Source organism: Pan paniscus, chromosome 6 (assembly GCF_029289425.2).
Source record: "Pan paniscus chromosome 6, NHGRI_mPanPan1-v2.0_pri, whole genome shotgun sequence".
NCBI lineage: Eukaryota > Metazoa > Chordata > Mammalia > Primates > Hominidae > Pan > Pan paniscus.
In genome coordinates this window covers 115,713,866-115,726,422 of record NC_073255.2, presented here as the reverse complement: position 1 = coordinate 115,726,422, position 12,557 = coordinate 115,713,866, and the positions used below count along the sequence as shown (strand labels likewise).

Genomic DNA, 12,557 nt, shown 5'->3' with positions numbered 1-12,557 from the left:
AATGTTTTGGAACTAGACAGAGATGATGATTGCTTAACATTGTGAATGTATTTAATAGTACTGAAGTGTATGGTTTCATACAGGGACTTGTATGTTATGTGAATTTTGCCTCATTAAAAAAATACTGCTAGGAGCAATGGCTCATGCCTGTAATCCCAGCACTGTGTGAGGCCAAGGCGGGCAGATCACCTGAGGCTGGGAGTTCGAGACCTGCCTGGGCAGCATGGTGAAACCCTATCTCTATTAAAAATACAAAAGTTAGCCAGGCGTGGTGGTGCACACCTGTAATCCCAGCTACTTGGGAGGCTGAGGTAGGAAAATGGGTTGAACCCGGGAGACAGAGGTAGCAGTGAGCTGAGATCGCACCACTGCACTTCAGCCTGGGTGACAGAACAAGATTCCATCTCAAAAAACAAAACAAAACAAAACAAACACACACACACACACACAAACCAAAAATACTGATGCCCATGTTTCATCCCCAAGAGATTCTGTAATAATTGATCTGGGCTGCAGAGCCCGGGCACTGGGGTTTTAAAATCTCCCCAGGTGATTCTGATGTGCAGCTGTGTTTGAGAATCTCCTTCTGGAATGAACTTGTTCATGTTTTACTTCTGTTGTTTTCTAGCCTGCCAATGTCTTTCTGTTTCCCTTCACATCTTTGGGGGGTAATTTTTACAATGCAGTCTTAACAACCAGCTGCCTCAAAATGCACTGGGATCCCTCGTAACTAGGTAGCTCCCCATCTCCAACTCTGACCTGCCAAGTCAGAATCTTGTGCGTGGGGCCCAGGACTGTACATATTGAAACAGGCAGTGACCTGGGAACTATTTCTGAACACCCCTAGGTTTCCCTTGTGTTTGCCCTTTCCTTTCACATTTGGACCCCTTTGTATGCTGACCACTGGGCTGTTTCACATGGATATAACATAAAAAAGCCAGGCCAGGTGCATTGGCTCATGCCTGTGATCCCAGCACTTTGGGAAGCCGAGGTAGGCGAATCACTTGAGGCCAGGAGTTCAAGATCTGCCTGGCCAACATGAGTAAACCCCGTCTCTACCAAAAATATGAAATTAGCTAGGTGTGGTGATGCACACCTTTGATCTCAGCTACTCAGGAGGCTGAGGCTGGAGAATCCCTTGAGCCCAGGAGGCAGAGACTGCAGTGAGCCGAGATCGCACCACTACACTCCAGCCTGGGTGAGAGTGAGACTCTTAAAAAAAAAAAAAAAAAAAAAAGACAGAGATGATCCTTCCTTTATGGAGCTCTCAGTAAAACAAGAAAGCTCACGATGTCCTGGCATTTGTCAGAAATACATTTGGTATATGTAGCTGGGGTCACATGCTTGACATGCCTATTGAAAGCTTCTGGGTAGGAAGAGAACAATCATCACAGCATCACAGCCTGGCATAACTGTCTCCCAGGACAGGTCTCCCTGGGGAGACTGAGACCACAACTCTGAAATCAGAGCTTAAATCCAGGTTCTACATTTCGCTCAGTAATGTACATGATGTAGGACAGTTTTTATATTATCTATTGCTGTGCAACAATATTACTGCAAACTTTGTGGCTTGAGACAGCACACAGTTATCACTATGTGGTTTCTGTGGGTCAGGAATCCAGCGTGACTCAGCTGGGTTCAGTGCAAGGCTGCAACCAGAATGTCAGCCAGGGCTCAGTTCTCATCTGGAGGCTTGGCTGGTGATTGATCTGCTTCCCGTCTCATCTGGTTGTTGGCAGCATTCGGTTCCTTGCAGGCTGCTGGTCTCAGGGCCCCAGGTTCCTGCTGTCCTCAGCTTCCTGCCACATGGGCCTCTCCATCTGGCCACTCATGACATGGCAGCTCACATCTTCAAAGCCAGCAAGATAGCCTCCTAGCAAGACAACTTAACATCCTATCTAACATAATCACGACATCCCATCACCTCTGCCATATTCTCTTGGTTATAAGAAAGTCATAGGTCCCTTTGTCAGACGAGTAGATTGCAAAAATTTTCTCCCATTCTGTAGGTTACCTGTTCACTCTGATGGTAGTTTCTTTTGCTGTGCAGAAGCCCTTGAGTTTAATTAGATCCCATTTGTCAATTTTGGCTTTTGTTGCCATTGCTTTTGGTGTTTTAGATATGAAGTCCTTGCCCATGCCTATGTCCTGAATGGTATTGCCTAGGTTTTCTTCTAGGGTTTTTATGGTTTTAGGTCTAACATTTAAGTCTTTAATCCATCTTGAATTGATTTTTGTATAAGGTGTAAGGAAGGGATCCAGTTTCAGCTTTCTGCATATGGCTAGCCAGTTTTCCCAGCACCATTTATTAAATAGGGAACCCTTTCCCCATTGCTTGTTTTTGTCAGGTTTGTCAAAGATCAGATAGTTGTAGATAATGCGGCATTATTTCTGAGGGCTCTGTTCTGTTCCATTTATCTATATCTCTGTTTTGGTACCAGTACTATGCTGTTTTGGTTACTGTAGCCTTGTAGTATAGTTTGAAGTCAGGTAGCGTGATGCCTCCAGCTTTGTTCTTTTGGCTTAGGATTGACTTGGTAATGCCGGCTCTTTTTTGGTTCCATATGAACTTTAAAGTAGTTTTTTTCCAATTCTGTGAAGAAAGTCATTGGTAGCTTGATGGGGATGGCATTGAATCTATAAATTACCTTGGGCAGTATGGCCATTTTCATGATATTGATTCTTCCTACCCATGAGCATGGAATGTTCTTCCATTTGTTTGTATCCTCTTTTATTTCATTGAGCAGTGGTTTTTAGTTCTCCTTGAAGAGGTCCTTCACATCCCTTGTAAGTTGGATTCCTAGGTATTTTATTCTCTTTGAAGCAATTGTGAATGGGAGTTCACTCATGATTTGGCTCTCTGTTTATTATTGGTGTATACGAATGCTTGTGATGTTTGCACATTGATTTTTATCCTGAGACTTTGTTGAATTTTGCTATTTTTAGTAGAGATGGGGTTTGCTGAATGCAGCCCCCAGTCACATACTCCCTTCTTGGTCAATCGATCACGACTCTCTCATGATCACGACCCTCTCACGCAGACCCCCTTAGAGTTGTGAGCCCTTAAAAGGGACAGGAATTGCTCACTTGGGGAGCTGGGTTGTTAGAGACGTGTGCCACCACTCCCAGCTAATTTTTGTATTTTTAGTAGAGACGGGGTTTCCCCATGTTGGTTGGCCAGGATAGTCTCGATCTCTTGACCTCGTGATCCGCCCACCTCGGCCTCCCAAAGTGTTGGGATTACAGGTGTGAGCCACTCCACCCAGCCCAGAGAAGGCTTTTCATACTTGCTTGGCAGCCTCCTGCATCCTAGGCCAGCACCTGGCGCTCACAACCTGTGGGCTGCTCTCATCCGTGATCATCTCTCCCCAGGCCTGCTGTTCCTTGAGAAAGGAAGTTGTAATGGGCAGAATTCTAGGACAGCCCCCAAGAGAACCACTCCCTTATATCTGCTCCCTGTATCATCTCTTCTTGAGTGTGTGCAGAGCTTGTGATTTGGCCAAGGGGAAGGAATTTTGCAAATGTGATTATGGTCACACTTGCTTTGTTAAGCACATTTGCTCAGCTGACTTTGAGTTCATCCAAAGCAGGATGATCTTAGGTGGGCCAGACCTAATCAGGTGAGTCTTTTAAAGGTGAAGTTTCAGAGATTCAACCCTTAGCCTCCAAGGAGACACAAATGGCCATGCTGTGAACTGTCTTTGGAGGTGGCAGCTCTAGGAGCTGAGGGCCTTCGTTCAACAATTGCAAGAAATTGAATTCAGTCCACAAACTGAATAAGCTTGGAAGAGGACACTGAGCATCTGATGAGACCCCAGCTGACACTCTGGTTGCAGTATTGTGACCCTGAATAGAAGACCCAGTTAAACCCTGCCCAGACCCTTGGCTCATGGAAACAGATAATAACTGGATGGTGTTTTAAGCTGCTCAGTTTGCACTGGTAAATCCACCAACAGGCGAGTAATATAGAAGTTAAATGGGCCAGGCATGGTGGCTCATGCCTGTAATCCCAACACTTTGGGAGGCTAAGGTAGGTGGATCACAATGTCAGGAGATCGAGACCATCCTGGCCAACATGGTAAAACCCCGTCTCTACTAAAAATACAAAAATTAGCCAGGCGTGGTGGCACGCACCTGTAGTCCCAGCTACTCAGGAGGCTGAGGCAGGGGAATCACTTGAACCCAGGAGGTGGAGGTTGCAGTGACCCGGGACCATGCCACTGCACTCCAACCTGGGCAACAGAGAGAGACTCCATCTCAAAAAAAAAAAAAAAAAAAAGAAGTTAAATGAATACTTTTGACCATTGATGGAAGTTGCTTTCATTCCCTCTTACTTAATCATCTTTATCTTAGCCCTGAAAGAGGGATGCTTTAACCCCATTTGTAACAAGTGAGTCTGAGGCCCAGGAAAGTGATAGAATTTAGCAAAGTCCACCTTGCTACCTGGTGGCCCCAGCTAGAACTCAGCCCCAGGTCCATATACCTAAAGTCATTACAGCGTCCACTAAAATTTTGCCCCTCTCTCGATGCCTTCCTCTTTAGAAGCCTGTTCCTTCAGGGATAGATCCCAACTCAGTATTACAAGGTACTGAACTCTGATTTTCACAAAATATAGTAACTGCCCCCCCAAAATTAATAATAGTATTTTTGAGCTGGGCACGGTGGTTCATGCCTGTAATGCCAGCACTTTGGGAGGCTGAGGTGCTTGGATCATGAGGTCAAGAGATCGAGAGCATCCTGGACAACATGGTGAAACCCAGTCTCTACTAAAAATACAAAAATTAACTGGGAGTTGTAGCAGGTGCCTGTAATCCCAGCTACTCGGGAGGCTGAGGCAGGAGAATCGATTGAACCCAGGAGGCAGAGGTTGCAGTGAGCCGAGATTGCACCACTGCACTCCAGCCTGGCAACAGAGCAAGACTCCGTCTCAAAAAAAAACCAAAAAAACTATGTTTGAGTCCTTATGTGTCAACCACTGGGCTATCCCAACACCAATAGCTATTATGATTATGATTATTTTTTCCATTTTATTGATGAGGAAACCAACACATAGAAAGGTAAAGGAACTTGCCAAAGGTGACGGTCACACAGCCAAAGAGCTGTAGAAGCAGCACAGGAATACCAGCAAACTCACAGCCAAGCTCTGCTTTTCACCTTCACATCATACAGTCCTCAGACTAAAACCCTAACTCTGACCTTCCAAATCAAAAATCATACTCAAGGCCGGGCGCGGCGGCTCATGCCTGTCATCTCAGCACTTTGGGAGGCCGAGGCAGGTGGATCACCTGAGGTCAGGAGTTCCAGACCAACCAGGCCAACATGGTGAAACCCCATCTCTACTAAAAATACAAAACTTAGCCAGGCGTGGTGGTGGGTGTCTGTAATCCCAGCATTTTGGGAGGCTGATGCATGAAAATCACTTGAACCCAGGAGGCAGAAGTTGCAGCGATCCATGATCATGCCACTGCACTCCAGCCTGGGCAAGAGAGTAAGACTCTGTCTCAAAAAAAAAAAAAAAATTGCCTAATAATAGCTTGGAAGTGCACATATCTTCTGTGAAGGTTGATGGACTACAATTAGCTTCAAAACACAAATAAGTAACTGTGTTTAAATGAGGCCTTCTGTGTAATATCTAGGGAAAATCAATGTGGCTATTCAAATTTGTTTCCCCTTCCAGGCACAGAGAAGTTGCCCATGACTCTGTGATCCGTTTTGTCCAATGAACCATGAGCAGCAGCAGCAACTTGAGTCACCTCCAGGTGGAAGTGTTAAGAGGCTCTATGATCCACCACATTCCCTTTCCCCTGAAGGGTGATCAAGGACACATGCAGAGATGGGGCTTTTGTCAGCCTGGATCCCTGAGTGAACACAATGAACAGACCACCACACAATGCCCTAACACAGCCCAGACATGCAACGTGACCAAGAATAAGCCTCACTGTGGCCAGGCATGGTGGCTCATGCCTGTCATCCCAGAACTTTGGGAGGCCAAGGCGGGTGGATCATTTGAGGTCAGGAGTTCAAGACCAGCCTGGCTAACATGGTGAAATCCTGTCTCTACTAAGTACAAAAATTAGCCAGACAGTGGTGGCATGGGCCTGTAATCCCAGCTACTCAGGAGGCAGGAGAATCACTTGAGTCTGGGAGGCAGAGGTTGCAGTGAGCTGAGATTGCACCACTGCACTCTAGTCTGGGTGACAGAGTGAGACCCTGTCTCAAAAACAAACAAATACCTCACTGCATGAAGCCACTGAGATTTGGGGATTGTTGTTACTGCACCAGAACCCAAATCATCCTGACCGCTAGGGTGTCCTAACTAGGGTTTCTTCCCAAAAGCAAAGGCATTTTTAAAGTTCGTGACATTTAAACAAAAGAGCAAATACCAATATCTACCACTTTGTCAGGCTAACAAACCCAAACAAAGCCAACAGCCAGAAGTTAAAATAAACAGATCATTAGGTTGAAAATAGAACTGTAAAAACAGGCACAATTGACTTCATTTAGTGATTGCAAAGAACATCAGGCAAGACACAGGTGTGGTCATCATAACATTTATCACATGCTTATAATTGCACATGTTTGACTAAGAAAAACACAAAGTATTTAAGCTCATCTGTAGTTCAAAGTGCCTATCCGTGTATTTATCTATTCATCCTAATGTATTTATTGAGCAACTCTTTTGTGCCAGGCACTGTGCTGTGTTGCGGGAAGTCAGGGACCCCAAACGGAGGGACCAGCTGAAGCCATGACAGAAGAACGTGGATTATGAAGATTTTATGGACATTTATTAGTTCCCCAAATTAATACTTTTGTAATTTCTTATGCCTGCCTTTACCGCAATCTCTAAACATAAATTGTAAAGATTTCATGGACACTTACCACTTCCCCCAATCAATACCCTTGTGATTTCCTATGCCTGTCATTACTTTAATCTCTTAATCCTGTCAGCCGAGAAGGATGTATATCATCTCAGGACCTGTAATAATTGCGTTAAGTACACAAATTGTACAGCATGTGTGTTTGAGCAATATGAAATGTGGGCACCCTGAAAAAAGAACAGGATAACAGCAATTGTTCAGGGAATAAGAGAGATAACCTTAAACTCTGATCGCCGGTGAGCCGGGCAGAACAGAACCATATTTCTCTTCTTTCAAAAGCAAATGGGAGAAATATCGCTGAATTCCTTTTCTCAGCATGGAACGTCCCTGAGAAAGAGAATGCGCACCTAGGGGTAGGTCTCTGAACTGGCCCCCCGGGGCGTACCTGTCTCTTATGGTCGAGATTGCAGAGGTGAAATAAACTCCAGTCTCCCATAGCACTCCCAGGCTTATTAGGAAGAGAAAATTCCCACCTAATAAACTTTGGTCAGACCGGTTGATCTCAAAACCCTGTCTCCTGATAAGATGTTATCAATGACAATGGTGCCAAAACTTCATTAGCAATTTTAATTTCACCTTTTGCATCTCCTCGAAATGTCTGCCTTTGCACACTCTCCCTGAAAGAGGAGGGCAAGGGAGCCAGGATAGAAAGTGAGGTGGAGAAGGGTAGAGCTCTGGACGGACAAGCAGGAGATACGCAGCACAACGAAGCACACTAGGTAACACACCAAGCAGGGGAACCTGTCTTTCACTACATAGGCAAGATGCTACAGGAAATGGGCTCTGGGTTTACACAGATTATGACTCAATTCTCTACTGTTGTGAAGCTGTGTTTGGATAAATCCCTCAACTTTTCTGAGTCTTATTTTTTCATTTGTAAAATGTAGATAGAAGACCTACTTTCCCACATTGCTCTCAGGTTTAAAGTACGTCAATTAGGATACAGCAAAGTCTGTTTGATACTGAAAATTTTCCAGCAAGAATGAACCTTAGAACAAGTCATCTCTCATCTTTGCTCTTGCCTGTAACTACTAAGCGACTACTCCATCTTCTGTTCTTAGGGATTTTAAATTGTTGGCGTTTTTGATTTAGTCAGGAATGCGTTGTATGGGGATATCAAACCTGCATGCTCTCCAAGCATTGACTGTAGTCTGATCATAGTAGGTCGTGCACATATAATTTTACTATTTCTCAATTTATTTCGGTGCTGATGTAATTAGTAAAATACGATTTAAGAGTGTTATGATACTTTTTTTAAATCGTGATGTCTTTTCTTCATCAAAGAGATACTTAAAAGCACATAATTATCTTGTGGAGGCAAGTTGACAAAATCCTTTTTGAGATTCTAAAAGGAATCTTTGTACTTAAAATGTTTAAGGACCACTGATGTATTTTGGCTTCATGTATCAATTAGATTTAGATTTTATTGTTTTAGAGATGGGGGTCTCCCTTTGTCGCCCAGGCTGGAGTTGAGCTCACCTCAGCCTCAAACTCCTGGGCTCAAACTATCCTTCTGCCTCAGCCTCCTGAGTTGCTGGGACTACCATTGCGTGCCACCAATTTTTATAGAGATGTGATCTCGCTGTGTTTCCCAGGCTGGTCTTGAACTCCTGGTTTCAAGTGATCCTCTTGCCTTGGCTTCCCAAAGTGTTGGGATTATAGGCGTGAGCCACCGCTCCTGGCCCCGATTTATTAATAGATCTTATAAGGACATTTTAGGCCTCACGCATCAGTTTCTTAGGACAAGCTTTTCTCTGCACTGCATAATAAATCAGACGGTAGTGCAACAAAAAAACGGTGATGATTTCCCGAAGAACAAACCAAGTTCAGAAGCCTCCCTAATTGTCAGAACAGCAGGTAGCCTGGGCGGAGCTCTGAGGCTATCCTTAAACAGGCGCACTGAGACTCAAGGCGCTGGAAACAAAAGAGCTCCTCCTTGCGTCCTCCCGCCGCCCCACTTAGTCCTGCTCCGCCCCGGACACCCCGCGGCCCCGCCCCTGTGCGCGCTGGTTGGTCCTCGCAGGCATGATGAAACTTCCCGCACGCGTTACAGGAGCCAGGTTGGTATAAGCGCCAGCAGCCTCGCCGCCCGTCAAGCTGTCCACATCCCTGGCCTCGGCCCGCCACATCACCCTGACTTGCTTACGCCCAGGTGAGCCAGGTCCTGCGCCCCGTGCCCTGCGCCCCGCGCCAGCATTCTCCTCGCGTGCCCTGGGGCTGCTCCAGAAGGAAGGGGTGGAGGATGCGGTCTTCAGCCTGGCACCCGGCAGACGCGGTTCGGGGGCGCCTGCTGATGCTGCGGCTCCTGCGGTAGGGAGGGCGGGGCGGACGCCTAGCGATTGTTACGCACCTGGCAGCTAGCGGAAGGACCTTTCTGTCCTGGTTCCCTGAAGCATCGAGAGGGAACCGCGGCCGGCAGGCCGGACCGCTCCGGAGAGGAGGCAGCGGCGGTCTGAGCCCCTGTAAATGTTATATGTGTACTTTTTTTTACTATGTGGCGTCGAAGCCTGTGGACATTTTCGCGGTCCGGGTCCCTGCGGCGGACGGGTCAGATCGTGCTCGTGGCCAGGGCGCAGTCAGGTGTCGCGTGGTCCTGATCTAGGAAGAAGAGACTGCGGCCTTATCACCGTCTCGGTGTCTGCTTTCACCTTCAACTGCCCCCCTCCTCACCTGGACCGCTCACCCTCCTCCTCCCCTCTCACCCCGCCATCCCCACCAGTCCCCACCCGTCTCTGTAGACTGCAAGACTCAGCAAGTGACTTGCTGAGCAAACCCTGCCGAGAAGAGGTCTGTTTAGGGACACAGGCGACCAAGTACAGAAAAAGGCAAAAGAACTAGCATGCCTTTTTCAATGGCTGTCATTTTGCAGGGCTGGCTTCAGATGATTGTTATAGCTTTAAATAAAAAGGACAGTTTTCATCTCGGCCCGTGGCCTACATTATTTCTTTACTGTCCATTGCCCTGGGCGCTTGACTAATAATTTAACAGCAGTTTTTTTTTTTTAATTTTAAATCATGATTCATAGCATTGCTGTAAGAGTAATTAGAGGTAAAGTAGGGCTTGAACCTGTCTGTAGTTGGTTACTTACTGAGATCTTAATCTAAAAGTAAAGGGAGAGGGTGAAGTTGTAAGTAGCACTAAGTGGAATAGAAATTAAATGCACTGAAACTGCCATGTCCAGTTCGGTAGGCGCTAGCCACCTGTAACTGTTGAGCACTTGAGGTGCTGGCTAGTCCTAACTGAGATGTATTGTGTTAAATACACTGGATTTTGTCGTTGGAGTAGGAAGAACAGTGTAAAATATCTGCTGGATGATTTTTTATATTGATTACATATATGTTAAAATGTTACTATTTGGGACATACTGAGTTAAGTTTATTTAAAATTAATTTCACCTTTTTCTTTTAATGGGGCTACTAGTATATTTAAAATTACATATGTGGCTTACATACATATTTATTGGACAGCACTGCTCTAGAAGTTTAGGAAGAAATAAGAAAAATATTGAGAACAGGTAGCGGCAGTAGGAACTTTGCCCTCCTATAAGACTGATTCCAATAAAAATAATAGGTTATAGTTTTAATTGGCTTTTTCCTACTAGAAAAAATAAGTGTACTTTACATGCCTCTTTGTTCTCCCTTTTTCCCCTCCAGTTTAGTGGTTAGAATGTATTTATTATAGCAGGATTAATACAGGGATTCACTAAGCAGTGTTAAGAAGACTTAGGTAACTGATTCCCTGATGACCATACTTGATTTTCAAAGCACTTTCCTAACCCGTTTTAAATTGATATAGAGTCAAAGGCAGATGGCTTATTAGTAGTCATCTCATTTAAATCTTATGGAATTTTTCCAGTAAATCTCAAATAATTTGTTATAGGCTATTTGGGCTATTTGGTCAAGTGCATGGAAGAGACAGCATAGGACATGTGGTACTTCATTTCCAAATTGCTTGAGATGATTTTCATTCTAACCATATGTTATTTGGTTCTGGTTTTCCAGAAAAGCCAGCTAAACCTTTGGTTCTTTTAGATATAAATGAAATATCATCAAAGAATTGCTCAAAGTGACTTATGCAACTTGAATGTATATTTTTTCCTTAGGGTGTTTATCCCAAATTATTTGGGCATTTGCTGCAATTCGCAGTTTTTTTAAAAAAAAACACCAAAATAGTTATATTTCAAGTTAGAGATGTTTTAATTAAAACATCTTGTTTTTGGTGTATCCATTGACATTCTCAAAACGGAATGTATCTGGACCTCTGTGTACAATCTTCATAGCACTCAGACACTGAACAGAAAGGCAGTCATCACTGCCAAACAGGGCCCAAATGCCACACATGGTGCAATGTGTCATTTTGAGCTGGCAGCAGCCAAATAAAACAGCCCTTTATTTCACAGTTGAGAATTTGAAATTGGAAAGTAATTAACGTATGTAAGGGTGATTTATTTGCTTCCGGGCTTATAGGGATGAGCCAAGTTTTTTATTAGGGATGTTGTTGCTATATATGTCCCACCTACTTTGCTTCCTTACTGAACAATGCAACTTTGAGACAGAAATATTTGAGAACATTTTTGTCAGTTAGGACATTTTGATAGTGAATATTTTGTATCTTCTATTAACTTGAAATGTTTTGTTTGTTATAAAGCCAGGATATCTGATATCAAATTAAATTTTTTTTTTCCCTTTAGATTTTCTTCAATCACATCTGAATAAATCACTTGAAGGTAACCTAGATGTAATATAGTGAAATGCTTGAAAGAGCTGCGTATCTTTTACACTTACAGCAGTGTGATTTTCTGTTGTACCCATTATATGGTACCTGCAGCTAGTTCAGATAAAGAGGGCATTTAACTGTCAAGGGAACCTGAGAGGAGACTCTAGTAATCTGGAAAGTCTGTTGGATCTTTGAGGGATTTTGGGATGGTGAGAGTGGGGCTAGGATCTCTGGCTAGGTTGGAGCCAGCCTGCATTTGTATGTGTATCTTGGAAGCAAACTTAGAATGCAGAGACAGATGTGGCATGGATGCTGTCAGCTCTAGCCAACCACTAAATCCTAAGGTGGGAGAGATGCAGACTTTGGCTAGGTGCTAAGCTGCTGTAGCTGGTTGAATGTAGAGGTCACTATCTTTTCCGAATACCTGTAAGTAAATTAAATCATTCTCTACTCCCATGTGCCTGCCAACCTAATGGGAAATCGCGATAGAAAAGATGGTTTAAATTTTAGTCTTTGAAGTGGTTTATGCATGTTTCCGGAATCAAGATTTAATGCAGAGTTGGATTGGATATTGAATATTTTTGATTTGTCTGCTTTTCTCTCCATAGAAAGCTTATAGCTTCATTGCACCATGTGTGGCATTTGGGCGCTGTTTGGCAGTGATGACTGCCTTTCTGTTCAGTGTCTGAGTGCTATGAAGATTGCACACAGAGGTCCAGATGCATTCCGTTTTGAGAATGTCAATGGATACACCAACTGCTGCTTTGGATTTCACCGGCTGGCGGTAGTTGACCCACTGTTTGGAATGCAGCCAATTCGAGTGAAGAAATATCCGTATTTGTGGCTCTGTTACAATGGTGAAATCTACAACCATAAGAAGGTGAGGAGAAAGAAACCAGATGTCTGGATGCGATTAAACTTCAGAGTTTGTTGGTTACGATGATGTTACATATTCTGTATCAT

The 12,557-nt window shown here is 44.3% G+C and overlaps 1 protein-coding gene across 3 annotated transcripts in view; it reads left to right on the top strand.

Annotated features, from left to right (window-relative positions):
* The window catches only part of ASNS (asparagine synthetase (glutamine-hydrolyzing)), a 74,623-nt gene that overhangs the window by 45,408 nt on the left and 16,658 nt on the right, over window positions 1-12,557 (top strand). The window contains exons 1-3 of one of the 3 annotated variants that reach the window (XM_003809684.6): window positions 5,305-9,030; window positions 11,569-11,604; window positions 12,203-12,474. In XM_003809684.6, the coding sequence (XP_003809732.2) occupies window positions 12,226-12,474 (249 nt within the window). In that variant the 5' untranslated portion in view covers window positions 5,305-9,030; window positions 11,569-11,604; window positions 12,203-12,225. Of the gene's footprint in view, window positions 1-5,304; window positions 9,031-11,568; window positions 11,605-12,202; window positions 12,475-12,557 lie in introns of those variants that run through there. The other 2 variants (XM_008961976.5, XM_055114729.2) reach the window with 2 other exon arrangements.